Raw genomic sequence first — 26,209 nt, forward strand, 5'->3', positions numbered from 1 at the left:
TGTGCTTAGATTCTTAGCTTTATTTTATCATACTTTCCTTCCAATAATCTTGTTCTCTTTAAATTTAGGAATACAGTATCCATTCTGAGGAGAATTATCCCAGTTCAACTTGAGAGCTGAAAGAAAAAGAACAAGGGAGCTGATGTCAGGTCTCAGTTCAGAAGTTGAGAGGTGGAACCAGACTCTGCCTCCCCCATGCCTACACCTGAGCAGCTCCCCATCACCAGACAAAAGCACACAACTGACTTTATTTCATTTTACAAATACAATATGTCTCCTTTGGACACTCAACCCTGCTTGACAGTCTTATTATAATTCCCCAGCACAGTCATCTGGTCACTTTCTAAAACAACCATTCACTCCTTCTCTTGTCTGGATAAGTCTCCTGAAATTTCTGTTCATTCTCGGCTAATCATTTCCCTCATATTTATTTTGAGAACACCAGTCAATCAGACAGGAACTTTCTCATCTCCCTACTGCTAGACCTACCTACCACTTGTATGTCAAACTCCACTTGTATGTCATCTTCCTGTTAGTGTCAGGTCAACTCTTTTACTTCAGATGGGAATCCTATGCTTCCTGCCCTCTCAGGGACTTTGCTTCCGCGATAGTTTTCTTCTGTTCTTTAGAGAAATATTTTCTTCTCTGGGAGAACTTCAATTGGTGTACGAATATGCTCTCGCTTTTCCTATCCAAACAAAAACACATGTTTGCCACATCTCCCCTTCATGTGGTAGCCCCATCTGTCCAAATGGTCAGCCATTTCCGTAGTTTTCTAGTTAGCCTGTAGCTGGTGTCTCTCATTTGCTCACCATGCATCTCCTCCTCAAAGGCCTCCTTCACAGATCTGAGTCTGACAGTCACATATCTGTCTTATTGTTCTCCCTCCTCTTTTAAAGCGATAGCTAGTGGGGATATCAGTTAGCTATTGCTTCATAACACATCACCCTAAAACTTCGTGGCTTAAAATAACAATTTATCATTGCTCTTGAGACTGTAGGTCTTCTAAGTGGTTTATATGGTCTTCACTTTTCTCACTTATGTGTTTATGGGCCGCCGTGGGTAATGTGGCTCTGTTGACCTCTGTTGATCTAGGTTGGATTTTTTCATGTTGAGGATTGGATGTTTCCAGAGTGGCCTCATCTGGAGATTTAGAAATTGGCAGGTTTTCATACACTGGCCAACTCCATTCTCCTAGTTCTGTTCATCTAGAAAATAATAGTGCTGATCTATTGGTGGCAATTCTTGACTTTGTGCGTGTTTGTGTGTAATACAGAGAAATAAATTAGAAACCATTTTATTCCTCTACATCCTGTAAATTGCATGGCTTTGCTTTTAGGTACAATGGAAATAAGTAAGAACTTAATGGAGTCATTTTTCATTTTGCAGTTTCTGATCGTGCCAACGATCAAAAGAAGGACGAAGGACGATTAAACACATTCTTACTTTATTCCATTTCTGTGTGAAGACCTGTATGAACAGGAAAATTATTTTAGGATAAGTACCTGTGCAAAAAAAAAGTCAACATTTTTTTTGTGACTGAGAAAGCTGTCATAGATAAGTGAGTTGTCTCTGAAATATGTAAAACCTCTTTCATATGTAAATAAAGTAAAACCTGGCAGCTTAGCCATCTGTGGGAGTGTGAGAGCTCTTGAAAAATGACTCATTCAGTTAGGCATAGATGTGAAACCATATTTGAGTGTAAAAACTACACTTTTACAGAGCTACAGAGCTAAGAATGCTGGAGATCACCACATATTCCTGCCAACATAGTATATTTGCTTCTTCCATCCTTTTTGGTTCTTCGGATAGTCTAGTAATCAAATTAATATAGGACAGATTAACAGAAGGAAAATAGATTTAATTGCACACATACAGGATGCCCATGAGAAGATTAGACCTGAGGACAGTGGGACAATTGAAGCTTAAATGCCATCTTACACGAGGGGACAAGATAAGGGCCTGGAGTTTCAAAAAGAAGGAGGGTGATTCACAGGATAATAAAAGGAGCAGATGTTTGGTAATTAGATGTTTGTCCTGCCACACAGATAGGTCATGTAGATGCAAAAGTTATCTCTTGGTAATAGCTCTCTTTCTCAAATTCTTGTAGGTAGTTTAAGGGAGAGGTAAAGATTTTTCTTGAGTCTGCTGGGTCTTGATTGCTTTCAGGTCAAAATAGCCCACATGCCAAAGTGGCACACTTTGGGGAGATGTTCTGAAATAGTTCAGATGTTGAGAATAGATGTGGGGTCATTAAAAACATTAACAAATACTACAGAAGTGAGAAAACTACAGGTAATGAGTACTGACTTTTGCAAATGGTCTGATTTAGTATGTAGAATTGAATATTGAAGGGCCTATGGAGATCATTTAGTTGAATGCCATTTTGTCTATTAAAACATTGAAAAAGAATCTGAGACCAGCGAGATTGAGTAAGTTGCCAACAGGACATAGAGAGTGTGGGGCACAGCCAGGACCAGACACAGAGGCTAGTGACACCCAATCTTCACCACTGTCTTCCGGCTGTCGTAGCTCCTTTACTGCTGAGAAAAATCCTCTACCGATTTTAGTGTATTTCTATTGCATTTAAGCCTAAAAAAACATCCCGTGTAGGCTCAGGAATTTATCAACTTGTGTGTTCCAGATTACATATTCAAGCTTTTCTTACACAGAAAATTGACATCTCGATAGTTTTCATAATAAGGTATTTAAGATATTTTTCATGAGGTAAGATATGTAAGGCAAATCACAAGGCTATGTCTTTTAGAATTATCTTTTCACATGGCAATTTTTCAAAAGTGCAGTTTTGGTCATTGTTTTACATAACTCACCTCTGAAGGAGTAATCAAAATCTCCAAATCTGTGTTAAAGTGGAAATCCTCCGTGGCTGTCCTCATTTGAGGGAGGCAACTTTACTTGATGTCTTACCTTCGTTCCCCCTCTACCCCCCAAAACTAAAGGACATCGTTCCTAGGAAAGGTTGATACCCTTCTGGTCATTAATTGGAGAATCAGTTGTCTTTCTGGCAAATAGAGAAATCTATTTGAAATTTTAAAAAAACTAACCTGTTTGGGTTTCCTTGCCCAACAAGTTGGGAAAAACAAATGATATTAAATTTTTCATCCATTTGCCCAATGTCAATATAAAATTGAATGTTTCTGAGATTTAAGACTATGTGGTAAAATTTTAATTTTGTCTGCTAGAGGGGGACCTACATCTAGTGTAGGTTAATCTAAAACAGTGATCAATTAGAATAATTTTAGTCTATATTTGGAATTGAGTAATTTGGTAATGATTAAAATTTACCAGTTAAATTGTGTTTCAACTGGAACTAAATTTTGTCTGCATATATTCTTGGAAAAGCAGAGTACTCAGAGATTCTTAATGATGTAATGATGTAAATATAGAAACTTTTCGGGGAGTAAGTAATGAAGGGTGAGGACATTGGAGTCATTGGCCAGACTGGAAGTCCCATGTCACTGTCATTCAAGCAACTGCGGACAAGTTCCTTAATTGCTATTTCCCATTTTGTAAAACAGGGATGCGTGCTAACACAACACACAGTAATGGGATCAAGATAATTCGTACGTTGTACTTAAAGTGCCCGGTACCTAACAAGAATTTAGTGATTACCGTCTAGGCGGCTGGGCTAATGGCATACTGTCTGCATCGGTTTGGGGCGGGGGCTGCTATAACCAAGTACCAAACACACTGGGTGGCTTATAAAAGAAAATTTATTTTTCATAGTTCTAGAGGCCGGAAGTCTGAGATTAGGGTACCAACATGGTCAGGGGTTGGTGAGAGCCCTCTTCCGGGTTGCAGATTGCCAACTTCTCCTGAGTGAATTAGCTCTCTGGTATCTTCTTATAGGGGCACAAATTCTAATCACGAGGGCTACACTCTCCTGACTCAATTACTTATTAAATGGCCCACCTCCAAATACGGTGACCCTGGGGATTAGATTTTAACATATAAATTTTGGGAGGGACACAAACATTCAATTCATAATACATACTAACCTGCTACATCACCTGGGGCTTTGTTTGTTTGTTTTATTGATTGATTGATTGATTGATTGATTGATTGATTTTAAGCCTAAACACCTATGCTAACAGCTCATTTAATTATCATTCACTTTTCTCTTTTAAAAAATGATAATTGAGGGGCATCTGGTTGGCTCAGTTGGCTAAGTGTCCACTTCATCTTAGATCATGATCTCATGGCTCCTGAGTTCGAGCCCCACATCAGGCTCTGTGCTGACAGCTCAGAGCCTGGGACCTGCTTCAGATTCCGCGTCTCCATCTCTCTCTGCCCCTCCCCCACTAGCGCTCATGCATGCTCTCTCTCTCTCCTTCAAAAATAAATAAACATTAAAAAAATAAAAATTAAAAAAATGATAGTTGAAAGAAGAATATCTGGTTAGTTGAAGGTAGGCAGAGGGAATGGTTACATAACCAGCTCATGTCTTTTTCTGTATCATCTCTCTCTCTCTCTCTCTCTCTCTCTCTCTCTCTCTCTCTCATCTCTATCTATCTATCATCTATCTTATTTAGGGGGAGAGTGGCAGAGGGAGAGGGAGAGGGAGAGAGAGAGTGTGTGTGTGGAGAAGGCTCCACACTCAGAGTGGAACCCAAGGTGGGGCTTGATCCTACGACCCTGGGATCATGACCTGAGCCACAATCAAGAGTCAGACACTCAACATACTGAGCCACCCAGGTGCCTCTATATCTATCTATCTATCATCTATCTATCTATCTATCTATCTATCTATCATTTATCTATTTTTCTATCATTTCTGTAGCTATGACATTCTTACTGTTCTTTGAATTAGTGGTAACATCTTACTGATTTCCTCATTGATTAATGACTGGTTTCCTCACTAATGACTTAAACAAAATCCTTGACATCTGTTCATTTTATATCTGTCTGAGATAGAAATCTTTCTTTAAAAATGATCTTTTAACAGCTACAACAAAGAAAACATTTTCTAAATTGCTCAGAAGAAGCATTTTTTTTTTCCCCCTAAACCTCATACTCGCTAAAAAGTGGCCAGGTTCACATTTTTCTGCCAAGTGTCAAAAAATATGTTACTCTGCCGGCTTGATTTACTTTACGTTAAATGACAAGTCACGCCTGTTACCGAGAAAGATATAACAACTTTTTGTTTGTTTGCTTTTAAATTCAGTGCTTATGTGTGAATTATGTCACATTGAAATCTGTAAATGTCTAGTGAATTTAAGATTTACATTTCAAATTTCATGCACATACCATTTATTGAGCAGTAGGGTGCACGTTTAGTGGGTAGCTCTGTAGTTTACGTGGATTCCCGGCTTCACGTCGCAAACCATGTTCAAAAGCTGTTTCAGCACGACTTCCATGTACTTGTTGTAGCTTCCATTCAATTCTTTTATCTTCCCGAGTGTTCGCTCGTCTACTTCCTCTGAGAGATTACTTTGAGACCCCATTACCTGACAAAATACAACGGACAGAATTCACCACACTATCCATAGAAAAGTGTCACTGGTCTACTACTTAAACTTGTTTTGGCCTATTTATTAAAGATTGTTCTAGAGTGTACACATTGCGTATTATTTTTCTAGAACTTTCTCAGAGAATGGATACGATCACCAATACCATAAGTGGGATGGATAAACTTTCCTAAAAAATGAAAGGTGGCCATGGTCAGTTACTTCTACTTCTAGGCTGGTCTCCACACAGTGCAAATTGGAGGCACATTCACAATCATCCTCCGTACTCAGGAGGTTTTTCCTGTACTGCATTTTTCATATATTTGTAAGAGTTGCCATTCAGTTCCTCTATCTTCCCCATTGCTTACTTTTCTGAATTAAAAGTCTGGAAAGTAAAGTGGTAAGACATCATTAAACCCCTTGTGCTGGTTTTCAAAAAGCAAATAACTGATTTGCCAATTTTTTAAATATATTATCTGAACTGATTAATTGTTGTTTTCCAGGAAGATATAGTCACGATATGCCCAGTAAGGTACTTTTACATGCATACGTATCTCTTTTTGGATGATAGATAATTTTGAAAATTTTAATATAAAGTGGATTTCTTTCATATTAAGATATACTTGTCCATTTACTTACATTATATATTTAGATACAGTTTAATATATCTTTCTGGTTGCTCTTTTATTGACAGTGATTCCCAGTATTTCCATTTATCTCCAAGAGATTTGACCAAAATATAATTTCACCAGGGGAGTTACTAATTTAAAGGGATTCTTCAGTGAAATCCTTTGAAAAGTTACCCTTTGTAAAGCAATCAACTCCTAATTCATCTCCTTTGTAAACTCAGCCTTTCTTAAACATGGTATTGTTAAGGCAACACAGCTGTTTTTTGTTTTTTTCTCTTCTGTGAATGTTTACACACAAGGAAGGTATGCATTAAGTTCAGTCCAAGAGACTCCACTAATGATTGACTTCTATTTCAGGGTTGTTAGACTATTCTAAATTCTAGAATTCGCATTATCTTTCTGGGTCCTAAACTTGAAATCAAACACAATTGAAAGCTATAAGGTTCAAGTTCTTTTCTGTTTATATACCATGCAATAAGGGCTTCCCAGTTCAAAGAAAATCATTTTAAGGAAATATGGTTTCTAAGACATCAAGTAACTTTTATAAAATAACATTGAGATAAGTGAGCATACAAGGAGCAGACATATGGACTGAATTTCTCTTGCTAGGTAGAAGTTTAAAAATGGAAGAGAACTATTTACCAAAATAATTCTACCAAAATCAATTTTTTCCTCTAAATCTACTATATTAAGTGAGATTCTACCCCACTAAAAAAAGTCCGAAATCCAATGTTTTAAGGGTTGAAATATTTAAAAGACAAACTATTATAAAATTATTATCATTTTTTCTTTGCAGCAGTGTTAAAATAGCTATTATTAGGTTAGATTTCTGCACTATCCTGCAGGACTTTGGAAAAGTTTATTTCAACCTTAGGTTCTTTTTTTTTAAATTAAGTTAAATTAAATTAAATTAAATTTAATTCTATTTTATTTTATTATTTTATTTTTTAATTTTTTAAAATGTTTATTTATTTCTGAGACAGAGAGAGACAGAGCATGAGTGCAGAAGGGGCAGAGAGAGAGAGGGAGACACAGAATCCGAAGCAGGCTCCAGGCTCCTAGCTGTCAGTGCTGAGCCCGATGCGGGGCTCAAACCCACAAACCGTGATATCATGACCTGAGCCAAAGTTGGTCGCTCAACCGACTGAGCCACCCAGGCGCCCCTCAACCTTAGGTTCTTTATTTCAAAGCTGTCCAATAGAAATGTAATATGACCCACAAAGAAAATCATACAAATGATTTAAAATTTTCTAGAGTCACATTCAAAAGGTAAAAAGACTGGGTAAAATTAATTTTCGTAATATATATATTTTTGAGAGAACACGTGTGCACGCGTGTGCATATCCCTCCTCCATCTCCCCCACACGCATACACACATCTGTGTGAGTGGGAGAAGAGCAAAGGGAAAGAGAGAATCTTAAGCAGGCTCCACACTCCATGACCTTGGGATCGTGACCTGAGACAAAATCAAGAGTCGGATGCTCGACCAACTGAGCCACCCAGATGCCCCTAATAATATTTTTTATTTAAGCTTATATTCTTAATATTATTATTTTAAAGTACAAGCAACACAAAAATTATTCCATTGTTTTTCATATGAAGTTTTTTGTAATCTGGTATGTCTTTTATACTTACAGAATATCTTAATGTGGACTAACTACATTTCAAGTTTCATTAGCTATATGTGAAGTGGCCACCTTTTTTTTTTTTTTTTTTAATAGAATTGACTGTCAAGTTAGTTCACATACAGTGTATGCAGTGTGCTCTTGGCTTTGGGAGTAGATTCCCATGATTCATCGCTTACCTCTAACACCCAGTGCTTATCCCAACAAGTGCCCTCCTCATGTTCATCACCCTTTTCCCCTCTCCCCCGCCTCGCCCCATCAACCCTTAGGTTTGCTCTCTGTATTTAAGAGTCTCTTATGGTTTGCCTCCCTCTCTGAAACTATTTTTCCCCTTCCCTTCCCCCATGGTCTTCTGTTAAGTTTTTCAAATTCCACATACGAGTGAAAACATATCTTTCTCTGACTGACTTACTTCACTTAGCATGATACCCTCCAGTTCCATCCACATTGCTGCAAATGGCAAGATTTCATTCTTTCTCATTGCCAAGTAGTATTCCACTGTATATATAAACCACATCTTCTTTATCCATTCATCAGTTGATGGATATTTGGGCTCTTTCAGTAATTTGGCTATTGTTGATAGTGCTGCTATAAACATTGGGGTACATGTGCCCCTGTGAATCAGTACTCCTGTATCCTTTGGATAAATTCCTAGTAGTGCTATTGCTGGATCATACGGTAACTCTATTTTTAATTTTTTGAGGAACCTCCACACTGTTTTCCAGAGTGGGCGCACCAGTTTGCATTCCCACCAACAGTGCAAGAGGGCTCCCCTTTCTCCATATCCTTGCCAACATCGATTGTTTCTTAAGTTGTTGATTTTAGCCCTCTGACCAGTGTCAGGTGGTATCTCAAGGTGGTTTTGATTTGTTTTTCCCTGATGATGAGTGATGTTGAGCATCTTTTCATGTGTCTGTTTGGTGGCCACCCTTTTTGACAGTGCAGGTTTAATCCACAGATGACAGCTACTACTATTAGTTGTGTTCTTAATGTGGTTTTCTAAGACAACATGTTCATTTTCTGAAAGGATTATAGTATAGACGGTACCTAGCAAGGAACCTAGCACTGAGCGACTAATCAGTAAGTGTTAGTGATTATTATTATGATTTTTCACTGATTGTGTTGCTTGTACTTTCCAGTTTTTTAAAGCCATTATACACTTTCAGAAACATTGGGATACCCTTAAAAAATGGCTCATAATCTCATGTCTCATCCTGCATAATTAAATATAATATTTTTTCTGAGTTTATTTAATGCACAGTAATTTGAGTTTCTACATTGTTCCCTAGACATTACTATACCAATAACTAACCATGCACTATTTTTTTTTACTTTATTTTTTACCTTGTTTTAAATTCTTATATAGTTAACATACAATCTTATGTTAATTTCAGGTGTACAATATAGTGATTCAACAATTCTATATATTACTCAGTGCTCATTAAGTGTCCTCTTAAACCCCTTCACCTATTTCACCCATCCCCCCCACACACCTCCCCTCTGGCACCATATACTATTTTAGACGGCCTTCCATGGAAAGAATTCCATACCTTTATATCTGCAGACAGTGTTGATTTAAACCATGCAGGTGAGTAAAGAAATGAACATAAGCTCCACAAAGGATCAGTGGCATCTTGTCCACTGATGTATTACAAGTGCCTCAAACACCTCAAAGTGGATGCCCAATACATATTTGTTGAACTGAATAGAACGATCAGATCTCTAGATATTACAGAGAACTTATTACCTGTGTTCTATTGCTCTCATTGGCAGAAGCCTTCTATCTGAATGCTTAGGACACTACAGAAATTAGAAGTTGATCATTGTGTGACATGGGGCGGGTACATTTGATCAAAGGGCACCCTTTAAGGACTTCTCACTGTTGATTTTCAAAACTTCGGTGTTGAGACTGATACATATAGATTTACAGCTAAATGACTGATGCTGGTGAAATCTTTCAATATTCAGTACGTTTCTTTATAAATTGTTCAAATGTTCCTAAGAGAAAGCAGAAGTCCGGGTCCCACTATCATAAGCAAAACACCGTTTGGCATGCTCAATATATGGTTGCTTCAAGGAAACAAAATGTTTTCATGATATGAATTCCGGAAGGAAGATGAAGATACAAAAATCATCATTATGCTCCAGGCGACTATTTTCATTTCTCCTGTTGGGATTCATGATCCCACTAACTTCTGCATTAATAATAGATTTAATGTTTCCACTGTGGTCCGATTCCTTTTAGCAATGTCATATCTCCTTTAGAAGATGTTATATTTGGTAGCAATGATAAGGAAGGGAGAAATAAATCTTCAATAAAACAGTATTTGTTGTTATACAACTGACATCGGGATACCTGCTTTTGTTGATATGTCAGGGGAATGGAAACAACACATACATTAACAAGAGCTAAGACACAACTAAAAAAAGTAACATCGAGGTGTCTCACCCACAGCAGGCAGAAAACTGGCTTCTTGGGTCTCCTCCCAGGCCTCCTACTTGCCCTGGGTTAATGATGATGAGATTTAACTGGAATAGCAATATGTCTGACATATGGAGGTCATGCCAAGGAAGGAATATCTGTGCTAATGGTTTTACAATACGCTTGAAGTTAGTGGAGGCCTAAACATGTTGACCTTTCGATGTGAGCTTTTGATCAACTAGCTGTAAAATTGGCTTAGAGCTCTAATTATGAGAGCAATGAGGAGTTTTAATTATTTTCCAAAGCAGAGAACAAATATCCTGAGCCAGATTTACATCTTATGAGATTCTTCTGAAGAAATAACATTTCAAGAGATTTAACCCAGTTACTTTCTAAAATTACAGTCAGTTTTGTTATGACTTAGAAATATAAGTACATCAGAAATATCCTGCATAGAATAATAAATGCTGACTGGTATTAGGGATAACTATTTTCTCAGGTCCCGATATGTTATGGGTCATGACAGGACTCAATAAGAAAGATGAAGTCACAGAAGAAATGTTAGTTACTTATTCTCTCAATGAATATTTATCATACTTACTATGGAACAGACACTATTTCACTGTTGGGGAAAATAACAGAGAACAACACATAGACCTTATTGTTTTGGTGTTTATAGTTCAGAAGAAAAGACAGGCAGTAAGTAAAAACTGTAAATATATGATGTATCTAGTAGTGTTGCATGATATGAATATAATGGAAAACTACTTTCTTTTCTAATGAAAGACACAGTTTTAAATAAGGTGATCTGAAAGATGAGCTAACAAATGAACAGAGATTGAAGAAGGATGAATATGTCTAGAAGATAATGATTCCAGGGAGCAAATACAGGATGCGCAAAGGCACAGTTGGCAGTTGTGTGTTCAATCTGTTTGGGGAAGAACAGGAAGACCGATATGGCTGCAAGAGACCAAGTGGAGACAAAAGTAGTAGAAAACGTTACAAGTGACCAAAGCAGATCTTGTTGCACGTTGCGGAAAAGTGTTCTGGTATATTCCCTTATGATTTCCTTCTCATTTGGCTGGTTTCTTTCAATAAATCTTTCATAAGAATATAAAGAAATGCTTTTCCCTACACGAGCATTTAAAAAATATCTGCAGTTCACAGTAAAAAGTGGGTGCATGACATTTTCAGAACTGACAGGTTAGAGAGATAGCCAAGGGCCAATCACGGAGGGCTGTATACACATGTATAGACCTAGGATTTTATGATTCGATTTTTGAAAGGCTGATGAGAAGAATTTATTTTTGCTGAGTGGTCCACTTCATTCTGGGAAGGACTTTTTCTTTTAAGAAGGAGCCCCCCTGGAAAAGTTTTTCCTATCATGGGATTCGATTTCCCTGACCCTCTACCAGCCCCACATCTACTCCCACTAAAATAGAAGTTGTAAGTAAGGGGATTTCCAAAGTGCTTGTAGTTCATCTTTCAATGTCAGGCTTTACTTATGTTTCTATTGGGGGGAAAAACCCTTATATCATATAAACTTTAGTTGTAACACACAGAATTAAAAAAAAAATTCTAGTCATATCGCAGTAGGAAAAGGAGGATGTTGGTTCTGAAATTTTCATGCACTTTTTTTTTTCACTGTAAACTATAGATATATTTAAAGTGCTAGTGGAGGAAAAACCTTTTATTTTATTTTATTTAATTTATTTATTTTATTTTATTTTTTTAAAGAATTTTTTCTAACGTTTATTTATTTTTGAGACAGAGAGAGACAGAGCATGAATGGGGGAGGCGCAGAGAGAGAGGGAGACACAGAATCGGAAGCAGGCTCCAGGCTCTGAGCCATCAGCCCAGAGCCGGATGCGGGGCTCGAACTCACGGACTGTGAGATCGTGACCTGAGCTGAAGTCGGACGCTTAACCGACTGAGCCACCCAGGCGCCCCGGAAAAACCTTTTAAAAATATTTTCATGAAACATTTGTTGAATGGAGCCAAACAATTGAAAAGGAAATTAAAAAAATAAAATACCAGAAGACTTTGTAGCAATTTGCTGAATCTACCATATCTACTTTGGTCATTTGTAAATCTTGAATATGCCAAAGAAAGGTGACCAAGAAACTCATTCTATAACAGTGTGAAACACTTTTTATTGATTGTAGTGGTAAATATTAGTAGGCAAAAAATATGTTTTCTGAAGTGTTTTTCTTAATAAAATGTGTTCATCATCTGTGGTGGGAATAATACTTTAACCAGTCCCTTCAATTTGAATATTTGAAAATATGATTTTTAATATGGACGACATATTAGACATTCACTATTGATTGATACTTTAGACAGCAAATCGAAAAGTCTGGAAAGTGAACATGTAAAATCAGTAATTCTGTAACGTATAAGATTTAGTCTGATGTTCAGGCTTAGTTGAACTGTGTCTGCTCAATCCGTTGCATTTTTCCCCCTTGATATTCTGCATTACACCTCTTGAATATTAATGTATTATAATCTATACCACATAGAAAAGCTGTGCTAACTTTCTTACTTACCTTAGATTGTTTCAATCGAAACTCCTTATCTCTCTGCATTCTGTACTGGTTAATTTCTGCCACGGCTTCCTCCTTAGCTTGCTTCAATCGCTTCTCTTTCCCTGAATATTAACAGTGGCAAAGGAGGAATGAATTTTTTAATCGACATGGAATTTCAAACTTCAAGTCTAAAAAAATAAAATAGGCGAGGTCTACATTGTTTTCCTGATAAATTCCTCTAAAATGGTGAAGTTCATTAAAGAACAGTATTGAAAAACACCTTACTTTATCAATTGGGTTTTTTAGAGCATGGAAATGACAACTTTCTTTCACACTTACATGTTTAAATAAAATATCTGCCCATTTACTCACAGCAGTAACAGCCAGAGAACAGATTTTAGCTGTCACTCATTCGGAAAGACATTATTTGGTCAGATTTTCTGTCCTGATTTGCTGCCAGGAGTACTTCAGTCCACACCAACTGGATCCGATTTAACACTGGCAGATCTCCAAAAACACTACAAACATGCAATTCAGACTCTATCAAACTGACTTACAATTTTTTAAAGCATTTTATTGGGATTTTTTTTCTTAGCATTTGTTGACTCTAGAATGTCTGATTAAGCCCCACAACACATCAAAGTAGGTATTTTTTTGTAGTAGCTTTCTCTGAGGGGGACTTGAAAGTGGCTGTAAAACCAATTGTTTTTAATGGTTAGGAGACTTAGTTAAATAGCTCTCTTTTCTTTTATTAAGAGCAAAGGTGTAAGCCTTAAGCCAGCAGACAGCAATGTAGATGAAAGTTTCAGACAAATGCAATGCTGCGGGGATCATTAGCTAGACACATGACTTTTTTTTTGACAACCAGAGTAAATTTGGGGTGGGGGGTTATAGACTAATATTAATTGCTGCTATGCCCCCCAGCACCTTCAGGGGGTTAGGTACTAATGCTTTGTGGTCATTAAAACTTTAAAGAAACTCCAAACTGTATTAAATTTTTTTTTTATCTGAACCCATTGTCCTTCAATTTCAGTTAAATGCCTTCATTCTTTTGCTTATTTAACAGTTTCTCTGATAGTGTCTCAAGCTTTTGCTTAGAATTTTTGTCAACTGTTTGTTATATTGTGCAGACCTTGAACTAAGTAAGCGTGTTCTCATTAAGCAGCGTGAAAGAAAATCTTAACATAAACTTCTGTCATCCACATACATACATTGTTTTTATATGCCTTCACTTTTACATACCTCTGTAGCATTTGAGTGTAAATGGTTCCTGAAGCTCTCTCCCTGCTAAGCATGTGGTGTTTTGCCAGTTACTGTACATATATGCGGAATAAAGATAGATTTCCCGAGTTACAAACTGACGTGTCTCTTTTAATGCCTATTGTCCTTGAATGGGACTGAGTAAGCCTCATGCAGAGCAGACATTTAGCTACATCTTTACTCTCTATAAAATCCAAGGTCTGGTGAAAATTAGTGCTCTTCTGATGCTTGAGGCTTAACGGAACATTAACAACACTGCTTACTTTTTCTCTACTTAGTTAATGCTCATTATCATTTTGTATTTACAGATTCCTTAATTCTCTACATTTCTAACCATTTTGTGGCAACTAAACACTATTCACGGAACAAATGCACAATATGTTGATAGGGGAAACTATCCCCTGATCCTCAGCCTTCTTTCTTATCACGGCTGTCATTAACATTAGGACAAACATATATTTAATGTGTATTAACGTTTTGTTGGTAATAATGGGTTGTAGGATTCATAATCACTTATAAAACAAATGACCTGAGACGTCACTACTCTTCCACATTAATTACATAATATATAAAAATATTGGGTTCAAAGTCACAACTCTAGTACATTAAAAAATAATAATAATAATAATAATAATAATAGGAAAAGCTCTGTGTGCCCTACCCTGGAGCAGAATCCAGTGCTCTACTTAAAAGGCTGTATATTAGCTCCATCATACAGTGACAGGCTCAGAGTGTGTCTGTGATTCCCCCGTCATGGCACCAGTCACCTGCTGGTTCTCATTCAATTAAATAGGAGAGCCACAGGGAAATTGCTGCTGGCACAGCCATTTTCTGGACAGACTCAGCAGCTGCCGCTGTGTGAGAGCCTGCATATGCTACACCTGATTTAATCCAGTGGAAGAAACTGGAGCCTAAAGCCTGCTGTTTGACTAGAGGTGAAGCAAAATGCATGCATGAAATCAACTTCCATTAACCTCTAGCTTTCTTCTCTGTCTGTGTAGGAAGATTTCCAAATTTTAATATTATGCCTTATCTTCTTAAGCATTAAAAGTATTCTGGGACCTAAGAAGCATTTAGGTTTATATTCTTATTTCTCAACACTGTCTGTATCAAACATGAGGATGATCATATGGAACAGTCCAGATTTTAAATATGACAATCAAATATTTGGTCCCAAACTTCCTACAAGGTCATATAGGCTTATCAGGCCCAAGGCTTGTTTGCTTTAGAAGACGTGGTTATCTTATACTACTAAAGCAGGTGCTCCAGAGTTGTGCAGGAAAGGATGGTTTTGATTTGTCCATCCATTATTCATTCATTGTTTATTGAACACCTACTATACATTCTGCATAGGGGTACAGATAGAAGATAGAGAAATGCATGTGGTATGGTCCTTGCACAAATACAGTGTAATTTGGAAATGTGTACATGGTGCTCTGGCTTCCAAGAAGAAAATGCAAAATACATAAAATTGTGAAGAATATATGTAATCAAGTAGGAAAACAACGGAACATATGTTTTGGTTCTGTTTGTTCCATGGCAATTGAAAATCACACATTTATGGAAATTTTCATTACTTAAATTCTAGACAGTCAGTGCTTGCCATCCATCCCAATAGTCGTGTTATGTCTTATGTTATTAGGGTAAGCAGGGGCGCCTGGGTGGCTCAGTCGGTTAAGCGTCAGACTTCGGCTCAGGTCACGAGTTCGAGTCCCATGTCAGGCTCTGTGCTGACAGTTTGGAGCCTGTAGCCCGCTGCGTGTTCTGTGTCTCCCTCTTTCTCCGCCCCGCCCCCCCCCCCACTCTGTCTCTCTTGCTCTCAAAAACAAATAAAACATTAAAAAAATTTTTAAAAATTATGTTATTAGGGTCAGTCAAAATATAAACAACTGGACCCAGATATGTAGAATGGGGGTCAGAGGAGGCTGCCAAGCGGGGTCAGGGGAGACTTCTCAGGAGGGGATGATTGAGCTGACTTTTTAGGCAGGACAGCAATGGGGATGAATATTTCATTTTGGAGATTAGAACAAAGCACAGAGACCCTTCCTAAGCTAGTTTTGGACACTCTTTGTAAATGGCTACACCTTAATAAAGGTATTCATTTTTTAGACATGTGGCTTGTCATGCAAATATGCCCTACATTCAACATGCCCTGATTGAGATATTTTACGGGAAATTTTGTGGAAGGGAAAGAGAGGGGGAAAGATGTTTGAATTGATTTCCAGGTGATTGGTAGGAAAAGAATTAAAAACTCAATTTGGGCAGGTAAAACTCAATTTGGGAGGAGGGAGTGCAATGTGAAGGATGGGGTCTCCCTGGTTTTGTGGTTAGGAGAGGCCATGTAAATTGAGTGCCCCAAATGCGAATGAGCCCTTGAGACACAGAGACCCTGTTCTGTTGACTGGATTGTTATATTGGTTTTGGAATTTGTTTAGGGATGAGGATGATGCGATGTCTATTATTATTTCAGAAGAGAATCAAAATTATACACTAGGCACAACGGCAGTAAGATATTAGAAGCTTTGTAACCTGAAGCAAATTAGTGTGTCTGAGCCTGAGGTTTCTCATCTATAAAACAGATTTAATAATTTACCGCAATAAGTCATTAGATGTTTTAGGGAAAAAAATGTAATTAAAATGCTTGACAAAGAACAGCTATTTGATTATTTTTAATCACGATGAAGAAAATGAGCCCAGTTTCTGGGGAACTTTGATTAAGAACAAAGATAATTAATACAATGTGAGTTTGAGGAAAAGTCCTGAGGCTGTCACTAGAAAAGCCTCTGTGGGCTTCCCTGAGGATATCCAAATGGAGATAGTTAAGGCATCTGGACAGACAAGTTTGGATCCAGAAGCAAGTTCTGAAATGGATGTCAGTCGTCTGGGTTTGTACATGTGTCATAGGGATAGGATTTGGACTGCAACCAAGGGTGAGTGTACAGAATGAGGAGAAAAGAGAGCTAAGGTCTCAAACTGGGGGGCTGCCAACATTCAAGAGATAAGAAAAGGAGGAGGACTCTCAGGAAGAGCCTGAGAGTTAGTGGTCAGAGGAGTAGGGGAAATCAAAGAAACATTCAAGAAGGATGTGGCCAACAGTGTCAAATGCTACAGAGAATGGAAAAAAGAGACATTTAAGCAACGAATATTACTGAATATCCTCTTTGTGCCACACACTGTTTCTAGATCTATAAATACAACAGTGAAAACCATAAACAGACCAACTTTCTATTCTCATGGAGCTTGTAATTTGAACGTATTAGGTGGAGATAGAAGGCAGAGAGTTTAGGGGCACTTGGGTGGCTCAGTTGTTTGGGCGTCCGACTTCGGCTCAGGTCATGATCTCATGGCTCGTGAGTTGGAGCCTCGTGTTGAGTTCTGTGCTGACAGCTCATAACCTGGAGCCTGCTTCGGATTCTGTGTCTCCCTGTCTCTCTGCCTGTCCCCCACTCATGCTCTGTCTCTCTCTCTCTCTCAAAAATAAATAAACATTAAAAAAAAAAAGAAAACAGAGTTTATGATATGATAGTGATAATAAGTGCTATGAAGAAGAAAGAAGGAGCCTAAGGGATAGAGAGATGGTGTTAACTTAGGTAAGCCTTGTCTTTTGGATGAAGTGATATATGAACAGAGACCTAAAAAAATAAGACAATTAGCCATGCAGCTATCTGAAGGGAAAGAGTATTCCAAGTAGAGGCAACAGCAGATGCAAAAACCTCGGGTATGTGACATGCTCGAGAAGCAGCAAAACACTATCATGGCTGGAAGAAAGAGAACAAGATGACTGAATGTTAGGAGACGATACTAGAGAGGTAGCAGTGACGGCAGGTCACACAGAGCTCATGGGGCACGATAAGGCTTGTTTGGTCCTTGAGATGCTAAATTCATGAAGGGTATTTAGCAAAGGTGGGGCATGACACTATATATGATTTAAAAGAATTTCTTTGGCCGGTGTGGTGAGAATAGATTGTAGGGGCAAAAGAGAATCAGGAACACCAGTTTGCAATCTATTGCAATAGTTCAGATAAATGTTAACCGGAAATGGTAAAGTAGCAGAGGAATTAGCAAGAAGCTATATATACTTTGAAGGCAGAGTTGATGGATGAACATGAGAGAGAGAGATAAGGCAATGATGACTCCAATATTTGATTTTGGGAATAGAGTTAAGGATGCAATTTAACTGAGATGCCTGGTAAACAACTAGCAACGGTAATGAGAAGGCTGATGTTCGCATGACTTTGGAGATTGAAGAAGCACCCAGGGCTGGAAATAGCAAGTTTAGGAATCATCATTTATGGAGCTGGTTTTTAAAGCCATGGGTTAGATGTGATCACATAGGCAATATCTACAGATATAGAAGAAAACAGGTTCAAATTGGGACCCCAACTTTAGAGATTAGAAAGGTGACAGATAGCCAACTGTGAAAGTGGTGTCCCAAGGTCAAATGAAGGAAAAGTTTCAAAGATGAAAGAGGGATCCAGTTGTGACCGAGATATCTAATTAATAAAAAGGTTAACAATATTTGTGGTCTCGGCAAAGGGAACTTTGGTGGAGTTATAGCGACAACAATCTGGTTGAAGAGGGTATTATGCTAAGTGAAATCCGTCAGGCTGAGAAAGACAAGTACCATATGATCTCCCTCATATGTGGAATCTGCACAAAGCCACAAATGAATAAATAAACAAAAAGCAGAATTAGACCTATAAGTACAGAGAACAAACTCATGGTTGCCAGAGGGAAGAGTGGTGGGGGGATTGGCAAAATGGGTGAAGAGGAATGAAGAGAGACAGACTTCCAGTTATGGAATGAGTAAGTCACAGGAATAGAAGGCACAGCATAAAGAATATAGATAATGATATTGGACCAGCGTTGTATGGTGACACATGGTAGCTACCCTTGTGGTAAGCATAGTGTAACGTATAGAGAAGTTGAATCCCTATATCGTACATCTGAAACTAATGTAGCATTGTGTGTTAACTACACTCAAATAAAAAAAATAATGAAAAAGGGGAGTTCAGGAGAAATTTGAATAAAAAAAGGTAGACACAAGGAATACAGGCACCTTTTTACAAAAGGGAACAAAGAAGATAAAGGCTCAAGACAGTCAGTCAAGTGGATTTGACAGAAGATGTTGTGAGTTCAATTGTGTCCTTCAGAAGGATATGTTTAAATCCTAACCTCTGGTACCTGTGAAGGTGACCTTATTTGGAAATAAGGTCTTTGCAGATGCAATCAAGTTCAGATGAGGTCATACCGAATTAAGATGGGGCCTACATCTTATAGGAGTGTCCTTACAGGAGAGGGAAATTTGGACATAGAGACAAAGAGGCACAGAGAAGACACATAAGGGAGAAGGTCTGTACTTACAGAGGTAAAGATTAGAATGATGCAGCTCCAAACTAAGGAAGGCCAAGGATTGTTGGCAATCACTGGAAGCTGGAAGAGAGGCATGACAGATTCTTCTCCCTTAGTGCCTCCAGAAGGGACCAACCATGCCAGCGCCTTGTGTTTGGACTTCTGGCCTCCAGAACTGTGAGAGAATACATTTCTGGTCTTTTTTTTTCTTTTTTTAACCATCCTGTTTGTGGTAATAGTCACAGAAGCTCTAGGAAACTAATACAGGGGCGCACAAGAAATAGATTGAAGTGTCAGCTAAGCACTGGAAGCAAGGCCAGGTATCCACGTGCGTGGCAGGGAGAGTAGACATCCAAGTGAGTGAGCCACCTGACAAAAATATGCATGAACCGAACAGAGGCTACCTTACTTGATGTGAAAACAAAGAGCACTTTGTGAATGGAGATTGCGGTCTGTTACGAATAGCCATTTTTATTCTGTTGTGCAGAAGAAAAACAACAACAACCTTCCTTGGCTTTTGGGGATTGTGAATAGTATGATAAAACCAACCTGGTTCAAAGAATGTCATTATCTTGCTCACTTGCTACAAACATTGGATAAAGTCATGTCACCAGAAAAACAGAGCAGCAGAGTTCCTTTGGTTACACAGTTTCTCTGCCGACCCTAATCTCTCATTTCATATCTTTGCTTCCTTGGTATTTCTTTTGCAATTCTTTGTACTTGTATTTTCCTTATTAAAAAAATCGTTAGTAGTTTTGTGTAGATTCTGGATTGAATATAATCAATTGCTATTCCTAGATGAAAATGTTCTGTGGCTGTTTTAATATGTCCCACTTGAAGAAATGAAAGTCCAATATACTTACAAATACCCCATTAGTCTGTGGACTGTTAAAAAAAAAGAGAAAAAATTTACAGGCCTACAAAACACACAAGACAGGACCATGAAATTCTAATATAACAACTTTTATTTTATTAGTTTATTAAAAGCCATGTCTTCATGAACCAAAGTATTCACTTGCATAGAGAAGAATTTATTAAATCAAATCAAGGTGCTTGTTTAAGTAATTTGGAATATCTGTCTATTTGGAAGCAAATAGGCAATTAGATGATTTAAAAAAATATTTATGGTTGGTGTCCTATAGACCCAACACAAACGAATCTGCATTATTATATTAGCTGATGTATCATCAAAGTAGATAGTCAAAATATTGTCTTAACTATTTATTTTGCTCTAAAGTATAATTCAGAGAGGCCCTCATGGAAGATTGTGCTTCAGAGATCAGTGGAGCTCTATTATTCTGCTGTACTTTTTGACAGAATTCTTTTTATTAAGTAGTGGAAGAATATTCATAGTTAATATTTATTGAACACCTACTATGTGCCAAGTAGTGTTTTAAGTCCTTTATACATATTAACTCAGGCAATCTTGAAAATTCCCTGAGGCAGATAGTGTTATCTCCATTTTGAGGCCAAGGAAACTGAGGTTCAAAGATAATCTGACCAATTCACCCACCCAGTAGGAGGCAAAAACTGGATTTGCCACCAGGCAGACCAGATCCAGAAAGCGAGCACTGACCACACCATCTTGGCAGAAAATTCTAGGTGTGTCCTTCACTGTTATTAAGATTGTCTATTGCTTTTAGAACATTTTAAATATACCTACTTGTTCAGTTTTTCTCATGTTCAGATTTGAACATTTACATTGTTTACCACACCTTCCAATCTATATTCTGTAATACAAGTTCTAATTTTGAGTTAAACACTATTTTTGTCAGCTGCCAAAGTAGATAGACTGAGTGTTTATTTGTGAGAAAGGCTAGGTTCATCTTTGGAAATAATTAGGGATTATGGATTCTCTATGTGATGTTGAGTCACCTGTATTTGAGCATTTCAAAAGAGCTGTAGAGTTTTCCAAGTTTCAATGGGTGTAAACGGAATAAATGCTGATCTCATAACAAGTCATAATTACAAGTAAAAATACCATATATTTCAGAGGAACACAAGTCTTTTTTCCTCCTATTGATGATGGTACCTTGAATTTCTAATCTAATTCTGTTGAAAGTAGTTCAGTTGCCCATACCTGGAACTCCAGGACAGGTCTGATGTTCTGCTGTAAAATATATAACTTGCCTTGGGCCCACACACTCACTTTTATGTTTTGACTAATGCACAATTTTTAAGGCAGAAGGTGTTAATTTCAAATAAGGTAATTTAAAATAGGGCCAAACTACTGTGATTCCATCTAAAATCGACCGAACAGCAAGACTATTTTGCACGTAAAAATTTGTGTCTTAACTGATAAATATAATTTAATCTGTAATCAGTAAACACAGACTAATATCTGAGCTTTTCTAGCCATCTACTAGAGGCAGTCCAACTCTCCCTCAAGACAGGAAAAGCTGACCCAGAACTAGCAGCAGTTGTTAAAAAAAAAATAGATCATCCTAATCTTTTATTCCATTCTCTTATTTTTATTCCTTATAGTAATATATAAGTATACATATTATGTTAGTTAAAAATAAAAATAACTATTTTGATTATACTCTATCTTAGGTATAGTTTTCTGATCCTTAAAACATCATGGCCATCTATCTATCATCTATCTATCTATCTATCTATCTATCTATCATACATATGGCATATATATATCTATCTGATATTTATATATTTCATATATATATCTTGTATTTCTATCTAAAAAAGAGTCAAACTCAGAGATGTGGAAACATAAGAAAAAAACCAATGCTTTTTCTACTCTGTTGTTTCACAGCCCAACTTTTTGAGTCTGCTCACCATTTTCCCTCACATCAGCCCAGCCACAATGTTCTCTCGTGACCGGTGAGTGTCTTGAGAGCAGAGACCTGTATATTTCATTTCCAGAGACCTAACAGCCTTCAGGAGAATTCCTGATGCAACAGGTCTACAAACTCTTATCTATATCCTTTAAGGCAAAGCATTTATACCTTGTATTGTATTATGTAGCAACTTTACTGAGCTCCAAGGCAGTCCTTTTTAATGGAATATATTAATATTTTTGCAGCATTATATATAAATATACTACCTTACTAACCTTGCATTTTTCTAAAATGATTAACATGTGAATTGCCATTGTTTTTTCCCCCCTCTCTGTCCTTCCCTGTCTCCCTCTCCCTCTCTTTTTCTCTTTCTTTCTTTTAGATATATATTAAGGAGTCCTTCCATGTGCAGATTTCTGAGAAGCTTTCACATAAATGGATTTAACAAAGAGAAAGTGATCCTAGACTTCCCATGATGGTGGCCACTATTGCAATGTATTGGTTTTCATCTGAAACTATTCTGTCAGATATTCAAATGAATTGCTTTTTGGGGGGAAAAAAGTGAAATATATGGGTTTACAAAAATGATGGCTACCTGTACCTCTCATGGCATTATTCCTTTCTCCTTTTTATGTTCATTTATGCATTTATCTCACTAGAATTGTTTACGGAAGAGTCTAGGTCTACTCATTAGTGTATATAACAAAATGGCTTGGAAACAGTAGGCCCTCAATAAATATTTACTAAATTAAATAAATTAATAAATTGCAAAACCAGTGAAATATGAGAAAGGTGGCAAAATACCGGGTACAAAAGGTAGTATTTTATTTGCTACAGAAGCTTGAGAAGTCAGTATGACGGGCGCAGTAACTGAAGTTGTAACCATAAACTGTTACCTGCTCATAGCTACGTAAGAAAGCAGCTACTATCTGGAGAAAACTGTCCTTAAAGCCTATGCTTTGTGAGGCAAAGAGGACAGACTGACATTCTCTGTAAAATATAGCGCAAAGGTTGGTTGTGCAAATAACATTTGAAAAAATATTTTCCAAAATGTTTTTATGGCCTGGATACTTACGATTACTGGTTGCATATTGGCTTGAATATTTATGACTGAAGACCAAGGGAAAAGGTACACAAGTAACTTCAAGTTACTGGCAAATCAAATGAATGTTTTGTATGAAAATAAGATAATATGTGGTTTACAACACTGCCTTCTGGGAAAGATTGTCCAAGGACAGCATATTTGCTCGCCGAAAGGCAAACAAGGTTGGCTTTTATTTTTACTATGAAATCTGTGTCTAGAAAGTTTTGAGTGGTCCTCTCCTCCAAACAACTTGCATGATTCACAAAGCCTTTCTTCTCGAACGGCTTTGCAAAAGACACACTGGCAAAAAGCAACTGAATCATATGATAGTATTAATGTGCTCAATATTGTAATTTTGCTTTTTCCATGATGAGGAAGCAAAGGTAATGCAATTCTAACATCTTAAAATAAGTTGGCCTTCTGTTCTGGAAGTGGTTAAAAATTTGCATAAAAGATAAGGAAGTTTTCTACACTGCTTCAATCAGCAGGTCCTTGACTGCTTTGTTTTCTATAAAATTACTCTGCATTCATACCATTTTGCAGTCATTTGCATGGTTTGTTATAGAAAAAGAAATGGAGAAGTAGGTACAGTTTGTCTTAAGTTTTTCTCCTTCCTTTTCTCTTTGAGCACCTTCCACATGATGAAGTCCTCCTTTTGCCGCTGTTGGTAGTTACATTGCCCACCGCTCAAGAGATCAACTTACGAAAGAAAAATGATTTTACCTGTGATCAAAAAACCCTGTGGAATGAGTACTGCCTCGCTCCTGGTCTCCTCTCTTGCATTATAATGCTCTGTTACAGCATCCCATTCCATACATCTAAACAAGCTTTTGCACTACGTACTCTGTTCCCATCACTATATTCACCCAAAGAGTTGCATCAACATTTTTAAGACGGGGCCACTTCTTACTGAATTTTGAATCTAATTGCAGGGGCAAGACATGTCTTTAGGAAGAAGCTAATAGACGCAAATTATTATGGATTAAATAATAATGTGATATGAAACAGGATAGTGGAAAAAGCATAGTTCTTATTCCTAAATTCGAGTTGTTCATTGACAACATGTTAGTTTATTCATTATGAAAATTATGAAAGTTTTGTATAGTGCAGTTGTTAAGATCTTCTCTGTACCATTTGTACTATATGTGACTTTAGGCAAGTTGCCTAATTTATCTGAGCATCATTTCTCCTCTTTGCCAAAAGAGTTGATGTGAGTAAATAAAGTAAGAATTAAGCATGGTGCCTGCGTGATATTTTCTATCTTTAAAATATGACCTTTGGCAAATGATGAATTCTCAGTTTTTACATACATCATGTGGAAATAATAGTAACATCTCATTCATATGGTTGTGGTGAATATCAAAGAGCATAGGAAGGGGGTTGACATTTACTGAGATCATTCTGTACTAATATAGAGATGCATGACTACATAAAAAGAAGGTTAGAAAATGAGAATAAAATGGAAATATTTAAAAAATATTGGCAGTTAAAAGCCAATATTAAAGAGGGATGGGAACCAACTGTTAACTGTTATTGTCACAATTTTATAGGAACAGAAACTGATGCTTACAGAGGGTAAGTAATTTGCTCACGTTCACTCACAAGTAGATTCAGTCTGGAAGTTGTCTATCTCTTAACCATTTCACAATATTGAGAAACTGAGGCGTGGCAACATTAAGGAAGGTGCAGAGACAAGCCTCAAGATCTTGTCTCCTTGTAAACTCAATGTCCACTGTCATTTCATTTAGCACATGACCTCTTTGGAGGATCTGGGTTAGAGAACTTCGTCCTCTGGGTAGCCAGCCATATGACTGGGTAGTTTCAGTGAACTGGCCAAGCTTTCTGAGGGTGTGGTGGAAACAGGGTTTGAAGCAGAGTCTGTCTGCCCCTAAAGGCCCATGCTCATTTCGTTGCACCCGCCTCAATCATTTTGTGACAAATCCCTTATAAGTAAGACAGGATGGAGACTTACTCTTCTTGGCTTCCTCTAGCTTGTCCTTGGCCCTTTTTTCTGCCTGAAGGAGCTGGTGGATCCCCTGAGACTGGCTGGTCATGGCAGCCTGCTTTGAGTTAGGTGGCTTCTGTGAAATCTGGGAAGTGGCACATCTATTTATCCTTTTAGAAATCACCACATAACTCAGATTGTTGTGTCAACAGCGAGTTCTAAACACAGGTGTTTGTTCCCAAATGGCCTGATTGGGCCAGATAGCTGGGCCCCAAGGAGAGCCCAAGGGTGGAATCCAGAAAAACAAGTTCAGTCAAAATGAGGAAGCTGAAAACTTGTCATTTCAGCTAATTTCAGTCTTCTATACAAAATAAGATTTTCATGGGGTATTGAGTCTACTTATAAAAAAAAACAAGTAAGATACCTTTTGGCAGATTAGCTTCTTTCTTCCAAGAAATATTGACTTATTTATGATTTTTTTCTTTTTTTAAATGTTTATTTATTTTTAAGAGAGGGAGAGAAAGGGAGGCGAGTGGGAGAGGGGCAGAGAGAGAGAGGGAGACACAGAATCCAAAGCAGGCTCCAGGCTCCGAGAGGTCAGCAGATCCCGATACAGGGCTCGAACTCATGAATCATGAGATCATGACCTGAGCCAAAGTTGGATGCTAAACAGACTGAGCCACGCAGGCGCCCCACAAAATTTTTCTCTCAAGTTGAAAGACCTTTCTTTGTTCTTGTCCATGCAGTTCTGGTTTTAGAGGTTTTTTGTTTTACTTGTTTCTACGGGTACAATTTTCTGTTTTGGGTAAATTTATTAACTTTTTGCTAAGAAGGAGATGTCCTGGCTTTGTGCACACAAAATAGACTAGGAGGGGCGCCTGGGTGGCTCAGTCGGTTGAGCGTCCGACTTCGGCTCAGGTCACGATTTCGCGGTCCGTGAGTTCGAGCCCCGAGTCAGGCTCTGGGCTGATGGATCAGAGCCTGGAGCCTGCTTCCGATTCTGTGCCTCCCTCTCTCTCTGCCCCTCCCCCGTTCATGCTCTGTCTCTCTCTGTCTCAAAAATAAATAAATGTTAAAAAAAAAATTAAAAAAAATAGACTAGGA

At 37.7% G+C, this 26,209-nt stretch overlaps 1 protein-coding gene across 2 annotated transcripts; it reads right to left on the reverse strand.

The window, feature by feature from the left end:
• Positions 1–25,288, reverse strand: ATP6V1G3 (ATPase H+ transporting V1 subunit G3). 2 transcript variants are annotated; one of them, XM_058700821.1, is made up of 4 exons: positions 25,133–25,282; positions 12,691–12,791; positions 5,269–5,468; positions 1–116 (listed from the first exon to the last, which is right to left on the reverse strand). In XM_058700821.1, exons 1-3 carry the CDS (start codon positions 25,212–25,214, stop codon positions 5,295–5,297), a joined length of 357 nt encoding a protein of 118 aa, XP_058556804.1. In that variant the 5' UTR covers positions 25,215–25,282; the 3' UTR covers positions 1–116; positions 5,269–5,294. The 2 variants fall into 2 exon arrangements, with proteins under 2 accessions (XP_058556804.1, XP_058556805.1); XM_058700822.1 differs by lacking the exon at positions 1–116 and adding an exon at positions 3,688–3,950 and having other exon boundaries at positions 25,133–25,288.
• Between the last annotated feature and the right edge of the window lie 921 nt (positions 25,289–26,209).

Source organism: Neofelis nebulosa, chromosome 15 (genome assembly GCF_028018385.1).
Source record: "Neofelis nebulosa isolate mNeoNeb1 chromosome 15, mNeoNeb1.pri, whole genome shotgun sequence".
Lineage (NCBI taxonomy): Eukaryota > Metazoa > Chordata > Mammalia > Carnivora > Felidae > Neofelis > Neofelis nebulosa.